Genomic DNA, 15,018 nt, shown 5'->3' with positions numbered 1-15,018 from the left:
CAATTCCTCCCCACTTTTATTCTGACCCAGCTCATAGAGTGACAATAACAGGCTGGATTGTTCTTGCCAAACCCCATAAGAGCACAAATGGTCTCAGAAATGAAGGAGGTGTTCAGAAGATTTTGCTTTGCAAGGCCCAACTTCCAGGCAGTGACAGGGCAAGAGAGAAAATGCAAGGCTGAAATAACCTCCGGACACATTCAGCTCGTTCAAAGCTTCCAGCAGGGGGATTTAGCCAAAGCTTAAAGCAGTTCTCTGTGACTCTTTGTCACAGGAGTGTAGGTACAAACAAACAGGAGTTGGGACAAAGGGAGTCAACACACATTTTATTAGTAAAAAGTTAATCAGCTTAAAGTGTGCAACTAAATAAGCAAAGCTTACATTAAAGTGACCCGCCACGAAAAGATGCCATGGAAATAAAGTTATAGGAAATACAATATAGTCTCTATGTTCTTTTGTAATCCAATGTAATAAATATTCATGATTCTGGGTTAATGGGGTACCCAGCTCGCAGCCACTACAATAGTTTTTTGTTTATTCTCAAGACCATGAACTTTGGAACCATGAACCTAAATTTCAGGACTTTGCATTCATGCATGTTAGCAAAATGCAGGGTAAGGCAGGGGGATGGAGACAAAGCCAGGACCTTGGCTTGTGTCAGCGTAAAGGAGGTTGCTGGCAGGTTTTTGATAATGAGTAACAAGAACCCCAGAAGGCACCGGACTTCTGGTTTATCTGTCACCCTCCCTGCCTCGGCAGCAGCAGCAGAATGAGAGAAGAACCACCTGCAACACAACCCCATCCTTCACCTCCAGTCTCTCCAGGACATGGCTGATTCCAAAGCTTCTCTTTCCAGAGGGAACAGCACCCTCAGGCCAGCCCTCGAGGAAGTAGCGGTTGCCTGCATCACACAGCAGCATCACACAGCAGAGGTCCACTCCTCATGCAGGACAGACCTGAACACCCCTAATCACGATCCCTTGCGCCTCCACAGTGATTGAAAGGGCATTCTGGAAACAGTCCTGCAGGGACTGGTGACCCAGCTCCAGTCCAGCACTCACAAGGGATAGCAAGTATCCCTCCCAAGCACATTTTAGAGTCCCAAACCTCACTAGCCATCAGTTGCTCCTCTGATTGTGCTTTCTGCCGACAGCAACATTGCCAACTTTCCTGTTTTGCTACGAGACCTCCCAACTCCACATACCACTTTCTCCTCCAAAGACAGCCCTTTTCCACACACACACGTGCAAAATACCCATGGGCACCTTGCATCTTGTCAGACTCTCAAATAAAATTCAAAAACATCGGTCACACAGCAGTTTGGGGAATTTTAGTCAAAATGCTCCTGTGAATCAAATCCTGTTTCACATCATTTTACATCAAAGAAATCTTCTCCTTTGTTGACAGATGTCTTTAGCCATCACCACGTGCAAGGCCAATCTCCAATAAAATGTTTTTCTTGTACTACAGAGAAATGTCCTCCAATATAGCCAGTATTAGCCTATTTTTAATTGCCTATTTTAAGGAAAGTACAGACTAAGATTTGGATATTAATAGGAACTGTTCTTCATGTATCTTCCTTTAGCACAACCTAAGTGACAAGCCTTGCTGTAGTAAGTTTTATTTCTCTCTTTGGACAGAGGTCCTAATTCTGATCAACTGAAGCTGAGCAGCAGTAGGACAGGCAGCATAAAGGTCAACCATTTCTTCACAATACAGCTCCTTGCAATAAAACAAACGTCTAAAGTAAACAACAGCATTCCCCTAGATTTGAAGTTTTTGACACTTAAGTTGAAATACTTCTATACGGGGCTACTATAAATTATTCAGACATAAAAAAGAGGAATTTAGCAAGAACTGTTAAAGCTAATAAATTAATATGAAAAGTGAAAGTGTATTTTTGGAAGGGAAACTATTTCTCCAACTAGTTACTTACTGGAATATCTGTGAGTCTGCCTCGAACCACAGAAAGGCTCTGTCTAAAAACCTAATACATCGGTAAATAGCAACAGCCTTCTCAAAGCTGAGGTAACCTGCCCAGAGAGCATATATTTAGCATTTACCTCTGTAATACTTTATATTTGAAATAGTTGCATTAGTCGTACACAGGAAAAGTGGAACTTGTTGGGAAGAAAACATTTTCCACAATCCTTTCGTGAAATTCTGCACAGAATGTCCTGTTGTTCCTGGGACACAGCACATCCCCATGTCCTCTTCCAGCCTGCAGGTGAGACAAGAGATTGCAAGTGCACGGCCAAGCACAGCACTGCGTGCCACTTGTGCTCACGACCTTTTGGGTCCAGCCCTGCTCTTCAAATCTGCAAGGATTCAGCTCTGAAAGCAGAGGCGTAGCTGTGAAGTACCCAGGCACAGCCTCAGGACCCAGCGGTCAGCACTGCCTAGGAAGACAGAAAGAGCAGGCACAGTACATTTGAGGGTCCCTATTTCACACATAGTTGCAAACCCCATAGCAAACACGATATACCTTTGCCAGGAGATTAGTAATTATACAATGTATGAAAAGGGCAAAAGGATATAAAGTGCTCTTTGCTGTCAAGAAAAAAGACAGCAGCCAGGAGGTTTTAATCCTAGTGTCAACATCCCGTTAGTAAACAGCAGTTTACCTTAACAGAAAAGCTTTCCAAGAAAAGGCAGAAACTTGGGAACTTCAGCAATGGCCTTAGGAGATCCCAGCTCTCTGCCCAGGAAACAAAAACACAACACAGAATATCACATATCACCTCCTAACTGAAGCATGACAAAGAAGAGAATATATGGCAGAAGAGGCCAAAGAGGGGAAAAACAGAAATCAATAGGATCTAACAGAGCGTGACAGAAAATCACTTCCCCCATAAAAAGAGGTTACTTGCCAGGTTAATGAATCTTTTTTGTTCTGTACTTAGACACCCAGGAAATGGAAAGGGTCATAGTAGCAGTGTGGGTGGGAATGCAATCCCTAGAACATGCTTTCAAGAACAATCAAAGGTTAGAGATTAAATCCAGGCAGCGTTCAACTGCACAGCATATCAGCATCTTAATACAAGGGCCAGCTGCAGCTCAGAGCGTCACTGAGCAAAATACACTTCCAACATCAACAGTATAGCAAATAACAGGCTTCTCTTCCACTGCAAAAGCAGCCCAACAGGCCACCCCAGCTCCCCCCCGAGAGTGACCCCCAAGAACTGGAGCATCTCCGCTTTTCCAGGTCAGCAGGGACAAAACAAACTGGACTATAGGCCTCTAATCAGAGTAACTGCAATGGAACTACACACACACACACACAAAAAAAAAAAAAAAGCCCACATGAGAACTCGCACTGTGCGAATAACTCAGAAAGCTCTTGGCCCAGCAGCCAAAACTTCTCAAAATTCACTTGTAGTGAAAGAGCTTTGCCTTTCTCTTGTCAGGAATACACAGCAGATAAACCAACACAGAAGCGTGTGGACAACAGCAGCGTACAAGATCTGGTGGCAACAGAAGCCTAAATTAGACCTCTGGAGTATCAAATGCATTGATACTCCACAGCCAGGTGCATTTAACTTAAAGCTGCAATTTCTACTGCCTGGAGCCCTACTTACACACTCCACAAAGGAACTGCAGATCCTTGCTGTCTTATCACTCCTCTGCCTACATCTAGCTTGAGCTACTTACAGTGGGCCACCTGAGGAACAGTCCCACTTAAGCCCAAGATACTCAGTAAGGGAAATGCAGGTGCATGATTTCCATCCTTTCCAAGGTCCCCTAACTTGTAGATCACTATATTAGGTTTCCCCACTGCCTGCCAGCTCCTTGGCCTGGCAGGATCATTTACCAACTGCTGCTTCTCAGTCTGGGGTCCAGCAGCACAGCTCAAATTCCTTTGTCATGCAGCTACCCAAGGTTTTCCTGCAGCAGTTGCCTCATTTTCTATGCACTACCCATCTTCTGCAACAGAGACATGGGCAATGCAGCCAAAAGTCCCCTTTGTTACCCATATTTGGTGCAGTCTCGGAATAGGCACAGAGTTCCAGAGATGCACATCATTTAAGTCTCCCTTCATGCCCAAGAAGCTACATTACAAGCTCCAAAGTAGACTTAATTCTGGCATTTCTGCAGAGGGAGCTTTGACTTTACTAGGCTAGTGCATCTAACTGTTTTGAATCCTGGAGAATTTTAAAGCAAAACCAAAGCCTTGAGGAATAAATATCTTCATCACACAGCATCCTGCCAACACACACACCAGTGCAGACAGTCCTGGCCTTCCACAGCAGCCATCTCCCACTGGGATAGCCCCTTCTGTTACATACAGCCAGTGCTCGTGGAAGGCAGGGCACAGTCTGTAAATAAATCTCTCCTCCAAAGTCTGTTCTCTGCAAGGAACAAACAACCCCCAGCAGGTCTGACCTGAAATTCAGTGTGAAAAATACTAACAAAACCATATAATTTTGGCGAAGTTCTAAGCAAATTAAAACACTGTTGATTAGACAACGCTGTTTTTGCAGGCAATACTATCTAAATTCAACGTTGTGCTGATGAGGCATGGGAAACTGGTAACACCCACAGCTATGACATAAGAAGTGGAGAAAGGTAATTCTCAGTAATGTCCAGGACTGTATCAATCAGTTTATGATATGGAGACAAAGGGACTCAACAGTACTCCAACACTAATTCCAAAAAGAAAGAGATCAAATACTCAGTGATCTTGAACTTCTGCTTTATAACACTGGTATGATTCTCTCTGGAAATAGTTTGGAATTTGTGGATGGGGAGGTGAAACAGATGCTATGTTGTTTGGGTGCTGACATTTGCGTGAATGACTTGAGAGGGCATGAATTTCTGTTTGGGTCAAAAGCTGAGTTGATTCACGAACCAACAGCAGCTGCTGGTCTTTAACGATTTGCATTAGTCAAACCAGAGGGTGATTTACCAGTGGCTGGGGTTTAGTGTGGGCTTCCTTCATAACTCAGAGTTAAACATTTTTCTCCATTCCAAGCTGGGCTGACACAAACTGGCTGAGAAAAATCAATCAATCATTGACAGTTGTTTAATCAAAGGCCTCTTTGCACATTTAAGCAGTTTCTATTGACAGAGAACCTTCCTGTTCAGGAAGTGCTAGAGTGGGGATCTGAACATCAAAGTATACCCACCAGTTGAGATCAGCGTTTTCAGGGAGCACAGCTACAACAAAGGGAATAAAAAGCAGAAAACCTGAGTAGCTGAATCAAAACAACAACCAGTTTCTACTCAATCATCCATCCTTTCTGAGCTGTGAAAGCACATTTCATCACCAGGTGAAAGCAGTTTTGTTGCAGGTTCATACCTGCAATACTTGCGATCCAGGACAACAAGGTCGTTCACTGTCAGAGGTGCCTCCTTCCTTCTAAGTTTGCCTGTCTCCAAAAAGAGCATACAGACCCCCCATCAGGTCAGTTTTCTTCCCAGTCCCAGCACCATCATTTTGGTACAGACAGGTCTGGACAGGAGCCAGGCCTATCGTTTCGCTCTGGACTCTGTGGGAAACGGGAGACTGGCAAAGCAGCTCACTTACTACAGCAAATGGCCTTTTCCACAGAACAAGTTAATTAAGTGCATCACAACAGGTAAAAGCACACCATAGCACAGGGCTGCTGTGAAGGTGAGCAAAGATGTAAAAACCTACAGATAACAGGAAAAATGGCTTAAGTTGCTGCTGGGACAGGAGAGGAGAGGGTACCCCACAAACAAAGACTGAGGCAGAAAACATCTCACAACACCTGAGATGGAAAGGAGAGAAGGACTTGAGCAACTGCTTCTGGCAGGGACTTAAGAGAGCTTTATGGACTTCTGAAGCCTGGAAGATATGCAGCATAGTTTTTAAATTCCTTTGGCTGGGGCTTTATGACTACTCATTTTATGGAACACCTGAGGAATGAGCTGTCCTCATTGATCAACCTGCACAGGTTACAGTCAAGGGCATACACCTGTGAACTCCACTAAGACTGCAATGTTCAATAAAAGCTCTACAAGTTCTTTGTAGAAAAGTATCCATGACAACTCCAAACATTTCTTCCCTGCTCTACCAGCCTTCTTTCTAGAAATAAAAGCCCTACATGCTATGCTTGTCCATCCCTTGTCTTGTCCATTGCTAAATCTTGAGGTGTAGGTATAGCACTAAGTGTTAAATCTCATGCAGGACAAGCAGATCCAACATAACCCCACCCCAAGAAGTATCAAAGATCAAGCATGATTTTTTTCAGACACCGACGAGACAGCTAAATGGTGGGAAGACTCCAAACCCAGATTTCAAGTGTTTCTTTGCCCATAAGGTTTTGCTCTCAAATTCCCCACACCAATGGATTCTCTACCTGGGAACTTCAAGCTGCAAGAAAATGGTTAGTGGTTATTTTTACTTTAAGCCTCTGCCATCAGCTTGTGCTTGGCTATGATTATAATAAAAGCCACCACAAAACTTCCCTTTGAGGAGGAAGTTTCTGCCACAGCTCTACCCCACCGCAAAAATCTCACTGAACGCATATAAATACAGAGCGTCCACGGTAGTCTTCACCCACCTGTTTTCCCATTCTTTAACTGCTGTCACCTCCCCAAAGCAGGTAAATTAAAGACTGAATAGTCTGTTCTCTCATTCTTTCCCAGACCACCCAAAAAGACTCAACTTCCTCCTTGGGGTTTTAACCCTTCCTGTGACCTGCTGAAGAAAGAAACCGAAGGGGGAATGATTGCTTGTGAGAGCTTGCTGCTTCCTCTGTAAATTTCTGCATCAGCATCGAGGAATCCACAGGCTGCGTTCTATTCTCTCTCTTACCTCAAAGCACACGTGTAAGTACTGATGTCAAAAAAGGAAGAAGGAAAGAAACTATTTTTTGGAAGCCCATATGGCTTCAAATGTCAGGAGACCCGTATTCAGCTGCCATCACTGCCACCCTGACTTACGACTGCCCTTGGGTAAGTCATTGACTCCCACCACCATCTTCTAAGATTCAGAGCCAGAGACACCGGTACCTGCACCGCAGCACTAGGCTTTCCACACCAGCTCAGAGGCTTCAAAGCTTTAGGAGAAAATCAGGAAGATGCAAATGAGATTGCTCCACAGGAATCTGGGATTCCCAAGCAAACAGCGGGTTAGCAAATGCTCCTGCCAGTGCTCACATCACTGCCAAAACAAAAAGGGACATCTTGCAAGAATGCGGGAAAGCCCTGATCAAGAGTCAGGCTTATGCTCATATCTGTCACTCGAGGACCTGCAGAGTCCCAGGGGGAGTGGGCTGGATCCACCGGGTAGCCTGCAAAGAGCTTTCAAGCTTCCCTGCTAATGTGATGGATCCATGCTCCAACAGAGAAAACAACATCTGCATTGCACTCAAAACCCAAGCAATATTCATGAAATCTGGACTTCACAGATTCCCCCCCTCCCCTTTCCCATTTGATTAGCCCCCCAGGACTTTCAGTTCCTAACAGCGAATTCCTCAGCTTCCCACAGAAATGTCTGCATGTGACTTCAGATGTTTATACCACAACTCAAATGAAATTCACTGCCTCCAGAACAAAAGGCACTGTGCCTTTACAGAGGAGAGCTAGGAGGAACAGAATGAAAGCAAAGTACAATTTACATCTCCCTCTGAGAAATTCACTCTGAGCAGCACTCAGTCAAGGCTTAGGACCTCTGATGTGGGACTTTCAGAATCCAGTGGATCAAATCAGCAGGTGGATTAGGAAGAGGCACCTATAGTGGTATCCTATGACCAGGAAAACTAGCATGCACTCTTGAGGGGGCAACGGTTTAGTAGGAAAAGCTGCTCTATCACTGACAAATTTGCAATTGCTTTTCTAACAACTTTTCAACTGATAAAGAAACGGAGGAGATAGGACTACTGCCAAGTTCTCCAGAGACCCTTTGCACTTATTGCCTCTGTTCCTTCCTTCTGAGCTCGCATCCCTGACACTCTGCAAAAGCCCTAGGGACAAACTCACTTTTCTGGTGCCATCTTCATGTTTCGCAGCCTCTCTATGCCAGGCTCTACCTGCTCAAGAGCATGGCAAGCAGTGACTACGTGATCCATGAGCTGGACCCTCTGAGCAGCAGATTCTAAGCACACATCAGGCTTATGACATTTTTCCATCTACAGAAGGGATCTGGGCAGGAACCTTTGTACCCTTCCCTTTGAAAAGCCCCAGTGACACGACACAACACTCAGCAAAAACCACAAAGCAGAGTAAGCACTGTCATCTCCCCTGGCAACCCCAACCAACTGTACAGCCCTACCTCAATTCCCCCTTTACTATTCATTCAGACACTTTGCCTTCTCCTCCTACCCTATGAAAAAGGCAGAAAAGCAGCCACAGATTATGAAAAAGAAAACTTGGGTGGCTGGAGTTCGAGACTGAGCAGCAGTGGAGTTATGACACATCAAATGAGTCCTGGTAACTGGGCATGTTTGTATTAGCAGCTCAGTAGCCGCAGTGATTTCCGAGGTTAGCACACTGTGCAATCTGTCCTGCCTTGCTGTTGGAGATTATTACATCCTTAGCTAGTGCAACAGAGGGGAGCGTGTGCCAGGCTTTTCACTCACAGTCTAGTTGATGAACCATCGACAGTCTGCACTCAACCTCAGGGCATGAGCTGCAGGGGTGAGGAACTGGCAAGCTTTCACTTCTTAACCTGCCAGATCTAAATCCATCACAGCTTCTGGGTCACAGCCACTAGCCTGCAGCAAAAGAGAAGTAAAGCACTATAGTTTTAACAGCTCTGGAAAACATGTAAGTGGAGTAGCAGCTTGTCTTTGCAATGGGCTGAGTCTGCATACAATCTGCAGCCACAGGACTGTACCCAGGAGGCTGTGACTAGTGACCAAGGAAATACCACTGCAAGTCTCACAGTGCCAGCTCTGTATCCGAAGACCATCAAAAACTTGCCTTCACAAAGTATCTGGCGTCTGAGCTGTTCACAGCAGGGTCTGCAATCATTGTCCTCTTGCAAGTCATTCTTCTAGACAAACACTGACATTGTCTCACTGGTGGAGAAACTCAGGCCCCAGGAAGTTAAGGAGACTAGTCACTGCTATGGCATATCAGCAATGGAGCTCAAAGACTTCCTGTGTAATCATTAGACAACTGCACCTACATAGTCCATCTTGGAGGGCTGACTCCATTAGAGGCATCTTCACCTCACCTCATTTACAGAAGTCCATCTCTTCTCTCATTAACTGGCTGGACTAACCCTTTGGGATGATGTTTTCAGCACAGAACCCATGCGTAGGTCTGTTAATGGTCTAAAACTGGAAGATGGAGAATGTGAAAGCAAGGCAGGGGGAGGAGGAGAGGCAGTGTCTAACAAGTCCATGTGGTAAAAGTCCTGCTTGCTTTGATTTTGAGCTGACTTCAAAAACCGCAGCCATTCAGTGCATAGAGACAGGTACATGTAAGGAAGGTCTTGCAGCCTAAGTGCTGTGCACTTCAGTTTAGGCTAATACAGCTCACATGGAGAGAAACTGAACTAGAGAGCCAGAACATACATCCTGTTAGGACAGACTGAAAGAGCCAGTCACACAGTCTACAGAAAAGACAACTGAGACACGAGAAACACAGGAACAAACAGTGCTCACAGGTGAAAAGGACTGCAGCAAAGCAAAAGGCACAGTATTGTCAATCACACCCATACAGATTGGGTGAGAAAGGCAGACTTAAAATGCAGTGTTAGAGCCTCAGGTTAGACAATAGGAAAGCCAAAATGATGCTGGACTAGGCTGCCTGGGAGCATCCACAGATGTTTGCCAGCACTGCTGCAAATACCAGCCTGCTATTGGGCTCAAGAAAAGGACTGTGACCTCCAGAGGTCTTGTTCACTCCTTCCTTTCTGTTAGAAAGACACTGGAAAAGTATTAGAGACAAACGCCAATAAGTCAGAATATAAAGCTAATTTTTGCAATTCATCCTGACTGAATTGAATTGACAGGAATAATACACAAAATGTTTATTTGCCAGCCACGAGAGGAAGTGAGGATGTACAATGAAGGGAGGCTGCTGTTGGTGGTCCAGGCTCTCCTCTGTGTACGTGCAGCAGTGACAGGTGGAGAGCCTAGAAGATGGGGGAACTGCAGGAGAAAGAAAGGGTCTCACAGCAATGGCACGTCGGATTTTTTTTTTCTGTTTCTGCTACAGGTTCACTGTATGATGCAGGTAAGTTAACTAAAGTAAATGTTCTCTATGTGGTCCGTAAAGGAGCATTCCCCATCCTCTGCATACCTGACCTAACACACCTTGAGGCAAGCTGGCAATGACACTGAGCAGTCCCAAGAGCAAATGAGGTAGACTGCAAATGATGCCACACTTTTGAGGAGAAGGAGAAGATAAGACTTTTTCAGATGGGAAGACCAAAGACATGCACCTTCAGCTCTCCAGGTCTGCATCACAGCCATATCACTAACACCTAGCTTCACTGGAAAGGAGGAGAGATGAATTCATTACCACTTAAGAAGTAGACACAAAGATGGTAGAAGCGTGTTTGGGTGGGCTGGGCCTCAAACTGAATAAAAATATACACACATCAAATGACAAATAATTTGCTGGTCAAGGAATGTTTTGTGCTAACAACACTGGAGAGAAGAGGGCTGAGATGAATTTTGGAGTAAAATGTACCACTTGTAACATGGACCAGTCAAACAATTTGCAATACAAGGCAGAGGGGCTCTGATAGATGCTGTCTTGACAGAGCTCGTCTACATGATCAGATCCAGCTACAAATACCCTGAAAACAGTTGGGAGATGGCTGATAACAAGGGAAGCTATCATCAGGTAACATGAAGGAAAAGCTAGGAGACCATCCGGAGGGCAAAGTCCCAGCTCTACAGAGAGACCAGGAACACCACACACACAGAAACTCCTTCCTACAGCGTAAAAAAAAAAAAAAAAAGCAGGATTTTGCACAAAGTTATCTGCAAATAGAACATGACTAACGAGATATTGATTACCAATTTCCTAGCAGAGAAGCAGCAATCCACAGAACCGAAACATCAGCTGATGGCTAGGAGCAGAAGGAGCGACAGTCACATTAAAAGTGTGAGCCAAAAGTACGAGGAGAGAAAACACGAGCAATTCCCTTCCAACTAAGATACAAGTGATGATGGGAGCTCTCGGAGGAATCAAAACGGTTAGAAAGTGTTAGCAGGAGCTCGGAAACAACTGAGCGCGATGTAACGGCGATGTAACGACGGTCCCGGGACAGGAGGAGCGAGAGGGATGGAGGCGAAGCCGCACCGTGCTCAGAGCGCCCGGGCACCCGCACACGGGGCCGCCCCCGGTGCCCGCGCGGCTCCAGGTGAGCCCGGCGGCGGAGCCACCTGCCGGCCCCGTCCCGGCCCCGGCCCCGTCCCGCCGCCCAACTTGCCGCGGAGCCCTACCGGCTTTGCAGGGGTCGCGGTACTCCGCCGGCTCCTCCGCCGGCTCCAGTTCCCGGGCGGACAGCGCGGCCCCCCGGCCGCCCGGCCCCGGGGCGGGCAGGAGGAGAAGCGACAGCAGCAGGCGGCGGAGCGGGGCTGCCCCGCGGCCCATGGCGGTGGCACGGCGCGGCGCGGCTGCCCGGCCTGCGGGCACTGCACGGCGCCAGCAGCCCCGCGCCCGCCCCTGCCGGCCGGCCCGCCGCCGCCGGCCGCTCCTGCCGCGGGCGGGCGGGGAGGGGGGGGGCGCCGCCCGGCCCCGGCCCGGCTGGCCCCCGCCGCCGTCACTCAGGCGCCGCCAGCCAATCCCGCCCGCGCCCGGCGCTGACGCCCCGCCCACCCCATACGCCCCCCGGGGCGGGAGGGTCCCCGGAGGGCTCCCCTCAGGCAGCCGGCGCTGCACCGCGCCCCCCAACGGTCGCCCCTCAGAGCCTCAACGGTCGCCCCCCGTGCCCAACGGTCGCTCCTCAGAGCCCCGGGGCAGCCCCTGCAGCTGGCAGCGAGGGCTGCGTGGGGTAAAGGCGGCTGCCCTCAGACTGAGAAGTGCCTTGCCCCGGGTGGTAGCGCCCGAAGGAAGGGCTACGCAAAGTTTCACGGCACGGTTTTAAAGTTGAGGTGTTTCCTCTGAGGAAGAGGTAGTGGAGTTGAGAAGGCTTGAGGGGAAGGCAGGATGAAGCAGCAGGAGATGCATCCAGTCCCCTCTCCTTCCTTCAGTGAAAGGGCAGCAGCTTTCAGGTGCAACGGGGCCACTCTACAGCTTCCGCGAACTTGAGCTTGGGGGTGATCCATGTACAGCAAGGCCTGGGAAAAGAACATGGCACGTGTGAGGTGTATAAAAGCCTTTGGGCAGCCTCTCCTCGGAGCAGACGTCACGGTCACCGGCTGCAGCAGGAGGTACCTGTCACGGCATGCTCTGGCCCTCCCCTGTCCTGCTGCCACATGGCAGGTGTGGCGTCAGCACCGGTGCTGCGCCAGTGAGCAGGGAGCACTGACACGTCTACAAGCTCCGTGCAGGGTTCTCGAGGTGAACTACCATCTCTTACGATGTAACTGTGCTTTGTCAGCAGCCTACTTCCAAGCTCCCAGGGCAGCATCCACGAGTACCATTTCCCACTGCAGCATCAGCTCCCAACCTGCCCTGCAGGCTGCACACACGAGTTTTCTGCACCTGGTGAAAAGCCTGCCAGGCAAAGGCTAACAGCCAGCTGGGAGCACCATAAAGGAGGCTGTCACAAATTACCTGCTTTCCACTCGAAGCATCACGTTCTCCACCTGCCTTCTGTATCAGGCAGCACTAAGACAAGGTATCCCACCTCCACACGCATAGCTACTCAGGGAAAGGTCAAGAAAGACAAAAAAAAAAGTCACATATACAACTACCAGCAAGGGCTTAGAGGTTCCAGCAAGAGCACTCTAAAAATCTTTACAGCATGAATCACTTCTGCACACCTGATGAACGTGATCCTTCCCAATGCACCAGAAATGCCCTGAAGAAAACTTCTAACACATGTTTTTCTGTCTAATCTGCATTTTCTAAGGGCTGTTATCAAGGCAATGGCAGTCAGGTGTTCACCAACACCTCAGAATCTTTGTCTTTTGAAACGTGATGGGAGGTGGAGCAAGCTGGCCATTTATTCTGTGGTCCTGATAAACACAGCAATTGGGCAACAGCCCACAGCAACAGCCAGAACCTGCATGCAGATTAACATGAAAGGTTCCAGCAATAGCTGGGCAACTCAGCAGAAAACACACCGATTTTCCTCCACTTTGTGCTTCTGAGCCAGTCCCAGAGAATGAGAGGAGAAACCTGAAGGACAGGAACCAACAGGTGGGGGAGTCTGGATCACTCCCCAGGGAAAGCCCAGGCTACTCCGGGGCCCCAGTTGCTCACAGCGTAGACGGAGAAAACACACATGGGAAAGGTCTTGTTTGCACTGGAAGAATGAAACATCCCTTCAGTGTACTGATCTTGGCAAGATGAGGCAAAAACAGATATAAGAGAAACAAACTTCAGTGGACTGGGACTTACTGGTAACTGGATAACAACAGCTTCCCAGCCATGTGCTTTCTCTTAGGGTGCTCAGTCCCAGCTCACAGCCCTTCGCTCCTCACATGATGATCACCAGAATAGGGCTGTAATACCAAATCCACCTGTTGAGATCAAGCCTGGAGAATAACGTCACTTTGGAGAGGAGCCCTAAATGAATGCATGCCCTCATCAAACTCATGAGGATTTGATGACCTGTTTGGTGATGAGTGTCCTTAACAGAAGCAATGAAAAAAAGGTGGCTAATTTTTGGAAACTATTCCAGCACTGGAGACCCGCAGGGAGGACAGAGGGGAACACAGTAGCCAGCTTCAAACATGTAAAGGAAGAAGAAGCATCAGCTGCATCAAGGAAGATTTAGGTTTCAGGCAAGCTTTCTAGCAGTAAAATGGGGAAGCCCTGGAACAGATTGCCATGAAGAACAAAGGTAGGCTGTAGTTTTGTTTGTTTTAAGAGGAATGTAGTCAAAAATCCATGAGAATAAGCTTTGTAAGATAACTAGATCCCCATCTCCCAAGTTTTGTACTGTTCATACACTAACAACTTTTATTGCATTATCTTGCTATTTTCTACAACATTTCCAGACAAAGAGCAGAGTATTAATATCTTTTAAAGAAAGGCTGATCCCCATGCTTTAGAGGGACTCCCAACTCCTATGAGATGAGAACACTAGGCTAACTGCTCCTTTCTCTCTTCTCTGTAGAGGAGGTCCCAGCAGCATTACTTTCTGAGTACTGTGGGAAGTTGGAAAATAAAATCTTGGACACTTGCAAGGGTTGATCGAGAAGTTCTCTGATCAGCATCATGAATCAGCAGAGCAAGCTCTGCACTTGTCAGCAGTGGGGAGATTTGGACTGTCACCCACTGAAAAGAACAAAACCTTTTCAATGCATGGAAATTGCTGACCTCTTCCAGGATGACAACCTATGTAGGGGAGCCTGAGCTCTTCTGCATATAGAAGTTCTATTATATACGTAGATGTGGTATATAAGAGGACATCTTACAGCTTTGAAGGAGGAAGGAGGAGGGAACAAAATAAATTGTCTTTTTAATCGTGCAATTGGAATGAGCTCATGAGAGAGTTCAAAAAGGAGCCTGTTACTATTATCCCCACATAAATGAAATTCCCCCACTACAGCAGACTCTTTCTGGAAAGCCATTCCCTAACACGAGAGCAGCATAACCTTTTTAGAAATGGCTCTCAGTAACAATCACTGCATTTTGCAACTGGCAGCCAAAGCAGTGTACACAGGATAACAACTGCTTCGAAGCGTTCAGAGGATTGCTTTATGTCGTCTTGGTTGGAGGTGCCTCATCAGTGCAAATAAGGAACAAAATCCCTGTGAAAGTATTTTTTTTAATCTGAGCTGCTAAAACAGTTGGCAAAGTTACACATAGGCAGTGCAACTCGTGACAGCAATAGTTAATTACCTGAAAACAACCTAATCTATATCCATCACTGTCAAAGACAGTCTTTCCCTTTGCGCTCAGAATCCCCCCCCTGCCCAATGCATGCAAACAAAATCCACCGTCTTTTCAAGCCTCGCTGAACAAGAATGCACA

The 15,018-nt window shown here is 47.3% G+C and overlaps 1 protein-coding gene and 1 long non-coding RNA gene across 2 annotated transcripts in view; both read right to left on the bottom strand.

Moving 5' to 3' along the window:
• TLL2 (tolloid like 2) overlaps nt 1-11,558 on the bottom strand; it is an 85,768-nt gene extending 74,210 nt beyond the window's left edge. The window contains exon 1 of the mRNA XM_035542019.1: nt 11,373-11,558. Coding sequence (XP_035397912.1) covers nt 11,373-11,523 — 151 coding nt within the window. The 5' untranslated portion in view covers nt 11,524-11,558. The remainder of the gene's footprint in view (nt 1-11,372) is intronic.
• LOC118245666 (uncharacterized) lies at nt 1,316-2,662 on the bottom strand. The gene is made up of 2 exons (XR_004777924.1): nt 2,625-2,662; nt 1,316-2,399 (listed from the first exon to the last, which is right to left on the bottom strand). It is a non-coding gene; the product is annotated as an uncharacterized LOC118245666 (long non-coding RNA).
• Nucleotides 11,559-15,018: the final 3,460 nt, after the last annotated feature.

The sequence above is a fragment of the Cygnus atratus genome, chromosome 7 (assembly GCF_013377495.2).
Source record: "Cygnus atratus isolate AKBS03 ecotype Queensland, Australia chromosome 7, CAtr_DNAZoo_HiC_assembly, whole genome shotgun sequence".
In the NCBI taxonomy this organism is placed as follows: domain Eukaryota; kingdom Metazoa; phylum Chordata; class Aves; order Anseriformes; family Anatidae; genus Cygnus; species Cygnus atratus.
This window is presented reverse-complemented; position numbering and strand designations above follow the sequence as displayed.